This window comes from Anas platyrhynchos, chromosome 2, assembly GCF_047663525.1.
Source record: "Anas platyrhynchos isolate ZD024472 breed Pekin duck chromosome 2, IASCAAS_PekinDuck_T2T, whole genome shotgun sequence".
Taxonomy (NCBI): Eukaryota; Metazoa; Chordata; class Aves; order Anseriformes; family Anatidae; genus Anas; species Anas platyrhynchos.
Window position 1 is genome coordinate 145,288,165 of NC_092588.1, and position 16,352 is coordinate 145,304,516.

At 36.6% G+C, this 16,352-nt stretch overlaps 1 protein-coding gene across 27 annotated transcripts in view; it reads right to left on the minus strand.

Annotated features, from left to right (window-relative positions):
- The window catches only part of PARD3 (par-3 family cell polarity regulator), a 443,789-nt gene that overhangs the window by 211,087 nt on the left and 216,350 nt on the right, over positions 1-16,352 (minus strand). For all 27 annotated transcript variants that reach the window (XM_072033793.1, XM_072033801.1, XM_072033797.1 and 24 more), the window contains 2 exons: positions 10,636-10,727; positions 7,565-7,648 (listed from right to left, as the gene is read on the minus strand). In XM_072033793.1, coding sequence (XP_071889894.1) covers positions 7,565-7,648; positions 10,636-10,727 — 176 coding nt within the window. The remainder of the gene's footprint in view (positions 1-7,564; positions 7,649-10,635; positions 10,728-16,352) is intronic.

Here is a 16,352-nt window from a genome sequence, read left to right on the forward strand (position 1 = left end):
GCACTTGAAAGTTAGAATGTACTTGAGCACTTCATCAAATGGGTCAGAAAGGCAAAATTAACTTGAACTTAGTCTTCCATTTTAAATTCTTCATTTATCAAGTTACCACCAACATATGTCAGACATTTATTTTACAGAATAGTCATACTGTTTCTTCTACAAGCCAGATGAAGGAGTAAGAGAAATAATATTTTTTTTTTATTTATTTTTTTAGTATTTCCACTTTGGAACTTACTGGAGACAATAAGATACGAAGTGTAAAGGATCTATACATGCAAACAGAACAAGAAAAACGACATAAATCATTTTGACAACAGAAATCATCAAATGAAGTTTGAATCAGACATTAACATTTAACTGACACTATTCTGTTTCCAGCTCATACAGTATATTTTGCAAACGCCTAGCATACTGCATACCTAACCTTCAACTTGTCCAGGTCCCATGAGTGACAAACCTTCAGTGCCCTCACTTGTTCCTGATGCACCACTGGGGTGCAGTCACTGTCACTGATGCTAACTGTGATTGGGCTCAACTTGAGCTCAGCTGTTGCAATTAGCAATCTGTCTCTTCACAATAACAGTGGCAAACACAATGATTAGAAAGGTTCCATAAAGCTAAAGTATCAGCTCTCTAGAATACAAGCGTTTCAGAAAAAAAAAGTCTTGAAAAAGACAACAGATACTAGTATGTGTCTAGTCCTATCCTTCCCCATCCCACGTTGATATTCTTCGGTTTTGGAAAGTTCCACCTTTTGTAGATTCCTTCCAACAACCCTGTGTCTTCCATTATAATTAAATAAATAAATAAATAAACTTTGTTTGTTTCTTTGTTTGTTTTCCCCAAAGCAAAAACCTAGCTAGTGATAACCTAGCTAGTGAAACACCTTTTAGGATATAATCTCGGAAGTATTATCTATACGTTTTAAGGTGTTTTCCTGTTTGCCTTTCCCACATTCCTGTTAACAGTTTGCATGAAAAAAATAAAAAATAAAAAAGTAAAAAAACAAGTCCACGAAAGTCAAACAATAGTTTAATGATCACATTGTGCTGCATTTATTATACTAACATTTGCTCAAAATAATGCGGAAGTGTCACATGAAGTAAAACAAAACAAATTTATAAAATGTTCATACTATCCCTTTTTCCTTCTATTCACTAATAAAAGTGTCAAACACCATCTCAGATTTTTACATCATCATAAATAATTCTAGAAAATAAAATTTTATACACTGTTTTTAGTTACAGAAAGAAAAAAAAATACTATTTATGAATGTTAGTAGTAAAAGTATTTCTATTTCTCTAATAAATAAAAAATACTTGTATGCCCTCTCTACATGAGTTTTATTGGAACTTCAGTTTTCATACATTTAAAACTGATGGTTAAAAAACAAGTTTGGCTACTTTTTCACTTGTGAGTTGTTAAATTTCTCTGGGTAATGTCTTTGGGCCCCAAAGTGAAGTTACTGAAGGGGTATCTCTACAAGGGAAAGAGCAAGCTAATACAAAAACGTGAATACTACTTTTGAGAGAAACCATCCCACAACATTTGAGGGGAAGAGGAAAGAACTGTGTCTGCTCTTTCTCTTCTTTCTCTTCATGCCCAGGAGTAGTCTGTTGTGGGTGAGCTCCACTGTAATGCCCACAGATACAGAATTTGGAGGTGCATGCACTGATTGCATGAGAACACACACAGTAACAGCAACAGGTCTTTTGTTTATATGCTTAAATATTAGAAATATCAAAATACCAACGTATTAAATATCAAAAAATTCCACATCCACTACAATACTCTGAGTCAGTATTACAGTAATAATACAGAACACAAAAATCTATGATTACTTTATCCCAACATCTTCACATACTCATACACTCACAAAGCAAGTGGTCTATCATTTTTTGCATAGCATTTTTCTTGAAAAACAACTTTCCACTGTTTTGCATTCTGAAGGAGTATTAAAAATTTTATTAATGCAAGACATCTTTATGCATGGCTTGTATTTTTTTTTTAAACTTTATTCAGCTAAATCCTTAAATCTAGTACAAATTGTACTAATCTTAACCAATGGTAAAATAATGTAACACATAAATGTGCTACCAGTCAAAATTGCAAATAATCTCATTAAACAAAGGCTACAAGTTCTACTAATGCAAGATTGCTCATCTCAGACACAACATATGGTGCTCATGAGGACTTCTCTTTTTAACAAATGTTAGAGCTAGGCTAACCAAGGCACATAAAGCTGAAGACACTGAGAACAGATTCAAAGCTGGATGAGCAGCCTGAGTCAAATTTGAAACCAGGATCTTCGCAATGCCTGTCTTTTCATTTTCTTTTTTTTTTTTTTTTTTTTTTTTTACAAACACATGGAACAAAGATCCCTTTAGACGCGGTTCTGTAAACAACTTACTGAACACAGTTCTGCATAGCGTGGTAAACACTCCTGGAAAACATATATACCCGAAAATTTTAGTAACAAAAGCCTATCAATTTCCTACAGATTTTTTTCAGCAAACTATGGTTAGGTGCAGGAAAATTACTCTCAAAAATGCATTACAGGGATTCATGTTTGTTGTTGCAGTGACCACAGACAAACAGGGTAGAGCTGCTATGGCAAACATGCACTAACCTAAACACTAATTGGATTTTGCTTCCCTGCCACATGGTACTACCATTAATTCTGAAAAGTGGAGCTGTAAGCTCTACTACGGTTTCAGAATTACCTTTCCTACATTAGGAAACCATATAAATTTTGTCAGCCTATAAACTAATCTACTGTAAAATACAGAAGAGCATACATATCTGTTTGAACACAACCATGTGGCATACAAATATATGGGTGCATTTATTTGTACTTGCTTAGTATTATCAGTGAAAGTCAGACCACAAGTTTTCTGATGTAAGTTCTTCCATTATAAATATCTTAACTTACAACTTCTTTGAGAACGGGGTTAAATGTTGTGTGAACCTCTGCACTCTGCAAACACTCTACAAGTCTCCAAGCCTGTAGAAACAACACTTATAAATGGAAATTTGGTACCTTCTCTGTTTTAGACTAGCATTAGCTGAGGAGGGGACAAAAGGGAAACAGCACCACAGTGCAAAGCTCTATCTTTGTATTTGTTTTAAATACATAATTGGGAATGTAAACAGCTTAGATTATATTAGCATTTGCACCACTGTATTTCCACAAGGTTCATTACTCTAATTATACAATTAAAATAAACTCAGCTACATGAGTTAACGTTTCAGTTCTAAGTATAAATTACAACCAATGATAAAACTAGAAATAAGCAGCAAGTGTTTTATTGACGTCTAAATTGCCTGAGTTTGTCTGAGTAGTTCTTTGAAATTGTGAACTCCCCACATGCCACCCAGCTGTATGGAAATGATGATAATTTGTCTTAATAAAAACTGACAGTGTAGATAGTGTGAGAGTAATAAAAATATTACTTCGAGCATCCAGACTATGATTCAGCCATCACTGCCCACTGCACGTACACACTGAAGTTATTTACCTCTTACCTACAAACTAACCGCACGTAATCAAATCAGGCAGAAGAGAAAATAACCAATTTAGATGTCTATGAAAGTCACTAACATGAAAAGGCAAAAACTAGATTAAGGGGCAAAAATAATGATGGATTCAAAAACAGATGTGTAGCAGTTTCAAACAAACTATGCAACAATGGAAAAGCTCTGAGATGTTTGACAGGAACACAAACACAGTGCAAATTTCTTGAGACTAGGAGGTCAGAGTAGGCAAATCAGCTTGTTTGTTTAAGTTAAATTATCGTGGCTGATCAATGCTAAATTGGACATCAACTCCTTTACACAACATTTATGTCACCGAGCTACTGTACCATATTAACATAACTTTGTCAGCTTTGATGCCTGAAGTCCGGGACCAAGTTCCTATCTTTGGCAACTATTTCTCAGCTTTTTAGTTTGAACAATACTTCAAATTAAGTTTATACAACTTTTAAAAGGATGAGATCAGACAAAGAAAGCCTTGAATTCAGCTACGAGAATGAGGGAATGGTACATTCACTCCACAGGAATCTTTTCCCAATGCATATGAAAACCAAAAGCTACTTCTGAGACTTAAAAGGCTGGAAATGCAGAAGAAATAAATGGAGATGCAGGTAACACATACCTACTGGATGATCAAATACAATGTGATTGTTAGAATGTCACCTTGAAAGCAATATTAAGGAATCTCAGCATAGACAATAGGCATTAGATGTGACTTTAGGGGTTTTGTGTCTTGAGGAAAAGAATAAAACTTTTACAGTGAAATATAAACTGCTTCATAAGTTCTAGACAGTGAAGGGCACTTCTACTAAAAGAAAAAAGAAAAAAAAAGAAAAGAAAAATCAAAAACCCATAGAGCAGAAAAATGTGTACGAATTTTCTAGCACAGGGATTGTGTATACATGAATTTTATAATAAAACTTTTTTTCTTAATTAAATCAGTTAAATTTGTGATATAAACCGGCAAAAAGTAAGAAAATGCAGACTCTTAGTTTTCCCATCCTTCTAAGACTTCTTTAATATTTTTAGGACATTCAGGATATATAACCTAAAAACACAGACTGAATATTTTTAGCTGCCACGTTTTAGATTTCATCATGGATTCCATGGCATGTTTTGATAGGAAGGACAGCAGGCAAAGCCCCACAAATTCACAGCTCTGAATCAAAATAATATGTCTGGTATTTATTAATGAAAGTTCTTTCAAAGTTTTTTCAGGTAAATAGTAAAATCTTTTTCTGTTCCAGTAACGCAAACTTCACAATAGTCTTGGGACTATGGAGCTTTCCCCACTGCTATTCACAGAGATTTCTGATGTTATCTCATATATTCCTTGTGTCAGCTGAACCTCCTCCCGAAGAAAGATATGGCACCATTTCAGAAGTGCAGCAATGGTTTAGAGCTCAAGAAAATTTCAAAGTCTCATAAAAGTAGAAGAGGCCATATAACAGTAAATCATGCTATAATATGCATCAACATAACTTCTTCAATCAGTCAGGATTGCTCAAATGTTAAATTCTTAACAGACTGAGTGCTTGCTGTCCTCTCTGAGCACCTACTTTCTTCTGTAATATGAAGGACAGACTGATGCTAACAGCAATTCTTCACAGATTTTGATAATTTTTTCCCTTTCTGCTTTCATCTCATTGTTCTCCTTCTTTTCCTCCTTGTTCTTCTCTTTATGTAAACACTTTCCTGTTTACATTCTGTTCTTTCTTTCTGCTTTCATTTTTCATGCCTTATATTCTGCTTAAGACTGAACTTACACCATTACAAAAAGCAAGCTGATTTTGCAAACAGAAATTTAATCTTGAAAAATTTCACAACCATAAGGTGATGAATATGTATACCCCTTCTCTCTTTTGACAAGGTGAATAAACTGTTACCCAAAGCATATGGTCAAAAGGGCCAATAAAGGACAGATGTATTTGTAGAAGTAAAAACAGAGGAATAATAGGCAAATATATCCCTAAAAGAAAGTGTTGACCATGTCTGGATAAATCAATAGAATATTTCCCAGAGAATAACTGAGAGGGGTTTTTTATTCTTTCATAAAAAATAACGTTTTTTCCAGGAGTAGGAATAATCAGTAGCATCTCCATAGATGAGGCAGAGATCTTTACAAATTTTGTTCAAAATCATGAGCCAATACAGAAGACAGATTCTTACTCCAAACTGAAGCCTACCACAAAAGACCATGAAAGAGCCAAATATTTCCTCAAAATAAGCAAAGGACATAGTTGTGGCACATACTTTTTAAAGGTTTAGGGTGTTTGCTTTTCAGGGGGGAAAGAGGGAGAACTGTATTAGTATGTTTTTACACTTTTGAAAGTAAATTATTATTTTAATAACCATTGCTTGTTAAAGTAACATTTTCAAAAGAGAATGAAAGGAACTGGAAGAACTGAAAACACAGCATAACCGTAACTGAACACCAAACAAATATGAAACATGGTGGGCCAGTGTAAAAAGCTATATGCTAGGTTATACGATACATCTGATCTTTTCTTTTTTGACATTGCTGATCAAAGTCTTTTATTGACTTTGGTTTTTGTATATTTAGGTTTCTAATGAGCAGATCCCCTGCTCAAGTAAGATTGCTCAGTGCAGCACAGAGAAGTGGCTTTGCAGCCAGAGGATGGACAAAGAGCAGCCATGTGCTGGAGTGAGAAAGTGGGCAGAAGAGCATCCCTGCCAAGCATCTGCTCTCCCTCTGAATCTAGCAAAAGTAAAACCAAGTGTCTATTATTTGTTCAAAAGAGATGGGGGCCCAGCAGTGGGAAAAAAAGAAAAAAAAAAAAAGGAAAAAGAAAAAAGAAAAAAGAAAAAAGAAAAAGAACACACCAAGTCCTCCAAAATTGAAGATAGATGTATTCCCTTCCCTCCCCACACTGCAAGCAGGCAGCTGGAGAAAATGCCTTTGTTCTCACTGAAAGCATGTAGGGACGTGAGTACAGCTGGCAGTAAAGCAGCAGCACAACAGCAGTGTTTATAATCAATAGTGAGCAATGACCTCTCCTTTTCCTTCCATGACTACATACAAAGTATAGGAGAAATGCTCTGGAAGCAGAGAGGTCCTCTCCACCTCTGGCTGCTCCTCCACATTTTCAAGACACGAACACAAGCTTCTCCCCCCAGCATTTTTTTCAGTTCAGAGCAGACAAAGCTCACTAGAGCAGCAGACACACAGCTGTCCCCAAATGAGGGAGGAAGCTGGAGACATCTGCAGTGAGAACAGAAACGTCAAGCCAGGTCAGAGTGCGTGCTGACCCTGCACCAAAATAAAATTTGCTTATACTTGTGATAAATAATTTTTTCAACACACTTAAAAGCTTCAAACCCACCGCTAATTACTATGAAAGTTAAGCTATTTTTCTGAGACTGTTAGTGTTTTGATTAAAGGCACTAAATGCCAAATCTCTGCTTTACCAAAGCATTAGAGACGATGTGTACTGTCCCCAAAATGATTTTGATTTTTTAAAGTAGAAGATTTTCTTTGCACTCTTCATAAACATTACAGCTTGTGAGTTAATGCAAACAGGTTCATCTTCCCCAAAACCAGAATGTTTCAACTGTTTTTGCAACTTCATTTTAACCCCAACACATGGGACAATACTAAATATCAGAAGTATGATAATTGGTTTTTATTCCACTCTTATCAAACACAGACACAGGAAGCCTCAGGTTTAGACTGTTGTTCTTTTTGAACATGTGGCTATAAACAGTCAGTGGGGAAATGTTACCTAAATATCCACCTGAACTAAAGGAGCAGATTATAATTTGTAAGAGTCCAAAAGGTAACATCCTCATAGTTCGGTTTCCCAAGGGATCACACGACAACCCTGCAATTCCAACTCATTTTAAGCAGAGCCTTTACATTACAGAGTACAGTCAGTAAACTTGCATTTCTGCCTTTCTTAAAAAAATTCAGTATTTCACATAAGCCAAAGGCACACAATACAAGAATTAACATAACTAAGATAAAACACAGCAAGTTATGATTCAATTAAAATCCTACACGATACATTACCTTCCACCTCGGGCACTGAAAGGCACTACATGGATTCCCAAAGGCCCACCGTCGTTGGAGACTTCTACGAGCTTTACCATATCACTGTGAGACAACGATGAATGAGGGAATGTGAACATGTACCGTGAATGAACCAAAAAGCCCCACACAAACACACACAGAAAAACAAAATGCTCCAGAAATTAAGTCATGGTGATGAAAGCATTATTGAATACTACATACCTGAATACTAATCTGATGGCATGAAAGGAGATCAATCAGCAAAAATAGTTCAATTAATAAAATAAGTGAAAAATCAAAGCAACTGATAATTAGTTTATTCTATAAAAATAGGTATCATCATCACATGAATGTTGCTTTATTTCTTCCTTATTCTGAAGTTAAATGTAACTGTTTGTAGTGCCAAGCAGAAACATCTTAAATACCACATACAATTTTTCCCCCTAAAGCCTAAAACCTAATCATAGTACTAGCGTGCTTTATTTGCTTATAGTAGAGAGACCCCATTCCAAGCCATAATATTTGTCTTTACAAAAATGCCCTTTAATTAAGTAAGAATTATTTAATTCATAATTGTTTAAATTCTTCTGGTTTTACAATGCATTTATTTGCTTTATTGTGTTTCCATATATTTTATTGAAAGCTTGCTGTATCTGTATTTCCTTACGAGGCAAAGTTTCCACAGTAGGATTTAGCTATAACATTCCGAAACAACCACATGTCCTCCTGAAACAGCCATCCAGCTAGTTTTCAATTATACCTTTTGCTGTAAAGAGGGAAAAAGCAAAAGAGGAAAGTACAGGTTCAGAAAAGATCTGCAAAGATTCTACAAATAGATTTGGACCAAATCTTCTGGTGAGTTTGAAACATGCACACAGCTGGAAAGGTGGAATACAGCCCAGAGGTCCTAAAGAGTTATAAATACCCAGATGAGAAAATAATACACGAAGGCCAAACCTCTTAGCAAATCTGGAAGAGACAGATCTGAACAAAAGCCACAATCTAAATTTTTGGATTATGCCTCTCTCTAGTATTACATACTTTTCCCATATTTCCTGGCCCAATACATACATATGTATTATACATACACACATTTTTGAGAAGTTTGTTTTTAATAAGCATACAAATCAAACTTAATCTAGAAATGGAGCAAGACCAATGCCCTCTGATACCAGTAAAAGATTTTCTACTTCCTTCAATAGGCTCTTGATGATATGGTGGCCCATCACAAAAGCTTGCCATGCTTAATCTGGAATCTGAGAATAACCAGACCACATTTTGTTAGGAAGTCAACAAAAATCCTGCAATCCAGTTTGTTCTACATTTGTTCCACATTATTATTTTTTTTTTTTAAATATTCTTAAGGTAGGCCTCACATTTGTTTTATGCCCCAATTTAGGTCTGGTTTTGACTCATTTTTGAAATGACACAATGGAATTTCTCTATCCCTGTTACCATTGTTTAGCTCAATAAAGTATTGAAAGTGTAGGAGAGCTGAGAGACAGCAGCCAGAAAAGTATTATTCTTCAGCTCCCGATAAACTTTTTAAGACTGATAGCATTACAGCACTTGGTAATGTTTCCTGTCCTAGTTTCTGCACAGGCTGAATTCATTTCTTTCTCACTGTTCATTAAGGCTAAATTTTCGTTAACTTTCATGCAAATCAGCTCACAGGAAACAAGCAATGTCTCTCACCCCAAAAAGGTCTATGAAAAAACATCTACTGTTGGTTTGCCTGTGGCCCCCTATGATCATTTCTTCTGACTTTCCTGAGAAAAAAATGAGAGCTAAGGAAGAGAACAAGAAAAATCCATGGGATTCACTTGGAAATGTCCTAAGGGGAAAACCTGCTTAAACAAAAGAACATCGGTTTTTATAAGCAGACTGCACCATTAAACTTGTCCTGTTTCTTGAGCCACTACCCTTCCTTTTTTCCAATATATGCACTAGGCCTACATACTCATTTTTCTTCTACTGTTTTTCTTACAAAACTCCATTCCAAATTCAAATGTTAAGCTCTGTAAAATGGAAAATGAAAAGGAATGATCCCTTCCTACGAGATATTGTTTCAATCCTGCTTCTCACACAGATTTTCTCATGACTTCGAGCCAAGTACTTCAAACAAACACACGAAGTATGATATCAAAACAGAAAAGAATGAAGCAGCATATGATGAAAAGCCAGTGAGTTAGTTAAAAGCAACACCAAGAAGCATTCAATTTGACAGAAGTTCTGTAAACTCTATTTAGCAGGCAGCATTTTGAATTTACAATTGCTTTTGCAAATGGAATGGAGTAAAACTCAGAGTGTATTGCTTAATAGATGTCACTATGATCTTTATCTAGCATTTAACCCCCCTGTACCTAATTTATAAGTTAATTCAGAAATAATATGAGCAAAAGATTTATTTTTATTTCAAAATTAATTCTAATCAATTTTAAAGGTTTAATTTAAGGGTAGAAGAGATATTTTCTCATTAATTCCATAGTGAGGTATGGTTCAGTTCTGTGCAATGAAATGCTTGCTGTATCTTGTGATGAAATAAAATATCCTTTACTGAATTTTAAAAAATAGGAATTTCCCAGTCCTAAACAACATAAGTTTTGATCCATTCAGAAATTATAAGCATTTGACTATGTAACTTATGAGACCCCACATACATCTGTCTTTTGAGCAGACTGCGAACTGCTGACAGGTATTAAGAATTTCCTCTTTGAAATTCTTGCCTGTTGATTTATTTGTGCTAGCACTGACCCTATTCCTTCCGCCAAGTTTTCTGAGTTCCATCACATAAGCATCTTCTCTGAAGCAGAAAATCAGCACTTAGCATCAGCACTTAGAAACGCCAAGCGTCCAGTGTGCATCCTTGAGACAGGCTTCTTTAAAGCGCTTAAAGACTGCCTTGAAAGGGTGCATGGAGAAAACTGCATAAAAACAAACTACATATGACCTAAAAAAGGCTGTCCTGCTTGTTTAAGAACAGTATAACTCATATTATTCTGAGTTTTTTGCTAGTCTGTGTTCAGCCCCAAGACTCATCATTAAAACAATGTGTTCTGCCAGTAACTTACTCCAGGGAAAAATTGGTCGCGTTTTCCAAACCAGTGTCTGCATGTCCAACAGGCTCAACTCTGCTGTTGTCCTCCTCTGTTCGATCCTCATCCTAGACAGTAAATAAAAAATAAAAAAATGAAGAAAATTAAATCTAGCTTCAATAGTTTCACTTATTGTAATAATGACATTTTCCCATTTTTAAATGAAGGCAGTCTCCGCAGTGACAGCAGAAATGTGTGCTGCCACAACTACAAAAAATCTTTTCTGTTGCTACCTGAAACTGCTGTAAATTGTTTTCATCACTTTACACTTTTTTGTAATGATATTTACAGTTTAGTCTGGTTTATATCTTAACTTTGCTACATGTGTAAAATCAATGCTTCAGAAGCTATCAGAGGCAGTATTTTTTTGAAGGCACACAAGTTAAGACAGAAAAGCAGCCGACAGCCAGAGCAGTGTGGGTGCAAACTCCTTCAGAGCTCTCTCCAGGAAGGTTACTGGGAACTCCAACAAAGACACAAGGCAGCTCACTGAGGTTCCTTTGCAAAGTTAAGAACAGTAGAAGAAATAAAGTACCAAGACCTCTTTAAACATTTTATCGCAGCCCATTATTAATGGCATGCCAGGAATGGCTGACATCAAAGAGTTACATGAGGCTTTAATGCTAACCAATTGATTTTGTTTTTAATTTGACTTTCCAAAAAGTACATGCATTATTCACCGAATGTATAATTTTCATGTCAAAGTCGGGAATGCTGTACGTACAAATTTAGGCCAGGGTAATTCAAGGACTACCAGTAAGATGACCGACAACCCTTCCTATTATGGCTATGTTACTCATTATAAGCTTATGGTTTTAATTACCTGTATGACCAAGGAGAAAATATGACAAAGTGTGAGTGGTAGGATTCAAACACAGACTGAGATTCTAGAGTCAGAGCAATCAAGTCAATAGAATAATAAGCGATAGGTTATGAGTTCAGCACACAGTGTCAGACAATATATTAAATTATTGAAGAGATATTAAAGCAAGGCAGAGGCAGTTGGTAATGTCCAATTGACATTTCCACTGAGAGTCTGCAAAAGCAGGAGGCTGGCTACAGCAGGCTTCCATGAGCTGTAGATATGCCTCATGCATCCTGGATAGCAGCGTGCTGCATGAAGCCGAGCTACTTGAAGATTGATGATCCTGTGTTTTGAGAGGCTTTAATATGCACTTCTTCGTCATCTATCTCTGTTAAGCACTAGGCAAGTAATACATTTCAAAGGTTAACCAGCATCTTGAACCTACCTAGAACTACATTATGAACGCAAACAAGAACTCAAAATAAAATATTTCCATATAGCAGAAGTTGCTTATAAACCCACTATAAATGATAACCCATAAAATTCATAAATATGTCATAAGCAAATGTTTATACTTCTGTATTTACTGATTTCAGGTGAAGTTCTGTATGTACAACTGAGTACAAGGAATAAAGGTTAAAATTAAATAAATATTCAAATCTTCATTGCGATTATAAGGTTACATACAGTTTGGGTGGAGAAAAAAACAGAAAGAAACAGATGATAGGGAAAACAGAACATTTGCAGTAGTTTCCCATTACAAAGAAGTGTTTCACCCTGTTTCCTACAGCATCTTACAGAACCTTGTCGTGGGTTTCTTGCTTTGAAGTTAGGGACACTGGTGATTATAGAGACCTATGTAAGTAGGTCTCTATAATCTATAATTTTGCAGTAGAGTTATTACCTCTAAGTCTAAAATCTGAGTTGCTGAAAAAATACAATTTTGTATCTCAGCTATATTAAGAAGCCAACACAAATGTTATTTTCTTAATGCAGCGTTTTTGGCAATTTTCTTTGTGCAGGCTTTTCAAGCAAACACACAATTCATATGTACACATTTAAGAAAAATTGAAATAACATCCTACATATTACAAGGATACACCCCCACTAACAACAACAAGAAGACTGGCTTTGTATTGTGTCATTTTAGCAAACACATCGATGTATTTGCCATGTAAGCATCATTCATCTAGTACTTCTTGGGTCCTACATTGTAGCACCCTTCAAACCCATATGTTTCCCTTGACTATTTTAAAGTGTCTGAATGTGTGCAAACTTCCTCTTGTCCTACTTAGTTTTGGGGGTCTTCCTTTGGACTTGCTCTTGACAGACCCTATTCTGGGGTCCTCCTTTGGTGTTTGGTATGCACAGCAGAGTTACAGCCCACTGTGCACAACAGACTTGATAGCATCCCTGCTCGCATTCCCAGAGCCTCCTAATTATCGGCTCGTACTTAAGCCATTCCACTCTTTGCAGTTTCTGTCTCTTCAAGAGGTTTCTTCTGCCACAGCAGAAGTACCCCCTGCCTGACCCAGGATGAAGACCACAGCCAACTTACCTGCCTGCTGCTAGAGCCTATCTTTTAAAATTAGAAGGTGACACATCAAAATCTGCAAACCACAAGCTATCTGGCACGACCACATTTAGCTTTGTGCCTTTCTTTCAAGAATTATAAACACAGTCAGTTTTGGACCAGACACACTGTCAGTTATCCAAGCAATTAAGAAAAAGCGGCTCCCACTTGCCTGTGTCTGGCTTCTCCCGGGCAGCAGACAGATCTGTATCAACAACATGTATGTGCCTGTAAATAGGTGCTCAGAGGAGGAATCACAGCCCTAACTAAAGTACTGCCATAATCAACAGATGCATGATGTATCCTTTTAAAAATCTTTAATATTACAGTAATCAGGCACTCTTTTCTTCTCAAAATAACACAGATTTTGATTTACATTGAAGTGAACGGAGAGAAAAATTGGACACCTGCAGAGGGATTTGACTTAAAATTCTGATTTACTACGAAAAGTAACTAGCTGTGAAAATCTCTGCATCTAGCAATTATTTCTTTATTTGGAAAGTAGTTTTCTTTTGAAAGGCAAATTCCACCTGTACGTGCTATCACAAGGTAAACCAAGGAAAAGGACATTTAGAAGAGCAAGAAAGATTCTCAGAGCCCAGATGGATATTACTGCAGACATTTTTCAGAAATAGGTGATTTGAGGAAACTCCTAAGGTTTCTTTATCTCTATGCATCACCAATACCTGTTATATCAAAAGGTACAGTTTCTCATGAAATTAACACGCAGCCATTAAAGACAGAGTGGTTTATTTTTCCAAAATTGAAATAAAGTAATTAAAGGTAATTTCATTTTTAGAGCACCGAAATAAATTTAAAGCACCTTTTCCAATGTACTTCTATGTACCTAATGCATTCAGTACAAAATGCCATCAGTTCCCTTTCGCCGTTAACTGAGGTGACTTCACCCAGAGCCACCAGAGTCTTGCTGTGCCACAAGACTTGGATGCAACTTTCCATAAAGCTCATATGCCATATATTTAGGCTACTAAGACAGAGGTTAAACAATATATTTATGACCTTGAACAATGGCTTTAAAAAAAAAAAAAATTATTAATAATAATAATTAAGTAGGTTAAGAGAATTAGGGATTTCAAAGATGTATTCCTACTTTTAGCTGCATCTGTCCAAAACTGCTGTCTTATAACAGCTAAAACTTCCAGCAATGAAGTCACCACCGGTCACTTCTTTATTTTCAAACAAGCACACATCTGTTCTATGCAATTGTTATGGCCTCTCCAAAAACATAAGCAAATCTATTTCATTTTCCTTCTTCACCTTCCCTTCTGAAGCTCTTCTTTTGACAACTACCTGCAGAAAACTCAACAGCAGCTACGGAGTCTGAATAAAGTTAGCCCTTCACTTATATTTCTCCACATTTCACTGGTGCATTCTTCACCTCCAGGCAGGTAGGTGCTGCCACATCTACTTCAGTCAGATACAATGGGAAACAGGCTCTAAGACATGTAAGGGTTATGTATACATACGTCTTCTCTGAACACTTAAAGCCCAGATCTCTAACGTGATAGCAATTTCTCCATTCTATCAATAACTGAAAGAAGGGAGTGAAGTTGTGTTGTTTTTTTTTTCCCCACTTCAGAGTGAAACAATAATTATTCCACTGTCGTTCAGAAAGTGATTGGATATTTTAGTGACAAGGGCAAGAAAAGAGTAAAAAGAAAAAGAGTAGCTCTGTTTTCAAATGGTCTGAACACCGTAGAGGAAGGCCTGCAATGCTGACTAGAGTAAGAGGAAAAAAACTGAACAGTCACTTGTTATGCAAACAGCAACTGTCTTGTGCACTGAACAAATCCAAGTTAACATTAAAGAAAGGGGAGCTGTACGTGAAGATTTTCACAGTATGTCCATGGAGCTGTGCTAAGGTTTCACTACCAATCTCCTTTCTGCACATTTTCCTCGTTCACTTCTGCAACCTACAGCATTATATTTATTACTCTGGCTTCTGCACCTCCAATTACAGGCTCCCTCAGCCAAGCCTGTGCCTTCCTACCCTGTTTTTCCTGTTAACTTACACTTAATTTAGACAGCTTAATCCTCCAACTTGTCAGAAGGGGCGTTCAGTATCCAGGCCTGGCCGCAGCCCGTAGCAGACGCCAGCCAGCATCACCGCCAGCCCAGCTGCACCACCACATCTGTGTGAGGGAACAAGAAGGCTTTGGGCAGCCTCATCAGCCTGTGGTGGCAAAGACTTGAAGGTTTTCAGTGAAAAGAGAATACCTGGGAAATTTAGCTGTAAGCTGTAGTAAATCTGTTCTCACTGTACACAAAGCAATTTTTTCTCCAACTCGACAACAAGATGAGTTGTTGTTAACAGCTCGACAACAAGATGGGTTGACATGGGTACACGAAGGCTATACAATAAACAGTCTTTTACAACATAATTAAACCCATTTTGTATTTTTAGTAGTCTGCACAGTAACTGCAGAGAAGTATTTTCACGTGGGTTGGCTGGTCTCACCACACAGCACTTTCAGCTTTTCTCCTAGCGTTATCAACAGAAAGCAGGGTCCTGAAATGGCAAGGAATTGCCACCATTAGGGCAAACAGGCAGAGCTGCCAGCGTGAGCAGCGTATGATAAATGTGTCTGACATACACACCTCTACAAATAGAAGCCTTGCAATACACAGCCTCTGTGTTTTGGGAGGAGCAGTCCAGCTTGTTTGTTTTCCAACATTTATGTTTTAAATCCTAGTGTAGTGAACTCAAGCACCGTGAATACTGAACAGAAAATAACAGTATAAAACTTCAACAGATACTTCAGATTTTAATGTACAGAAGGATACATTATCAATAAAGAAAAGCTCCCAAAAGACCGCATACCAGTATTTTTTCCCCAGCTGGGGCACAACAAAAACAATGCTTATGTTATTAAAACATGCCCTTCCCTTCATCTTCCCCCTTTTATTCTCTTGCTCTTCTCTGAAATGATTATGGAAGAAGAGACCATATTTGCTATTAGTCTCCTGGCAGCCACATTTTATAAATGTTTGTTTGGTCCTTGCAACATAAAGTAGGTTCTCTCTCTGTATGATCAGGCTTGATAGGAAACAGCTCCTAAGGGACCTATTTCCTCTGTCTTAACTAGCACAAATATACCAGCATCAGGCTTTTGTGCTAATGTTCTCACTTCTTGATTAACTGGCCAAATCTCCAGAGAAGGGCAATTTTCAATCAAATCTGAAGAACGGTTACAAAGATCACATGGGGAAAAAACAAAAGTTATTGAATAAAAAGTAGGGTTTCTCCCTCTTGCACACAAACATATACATGCACCTATAATTAGATAAGAGCTT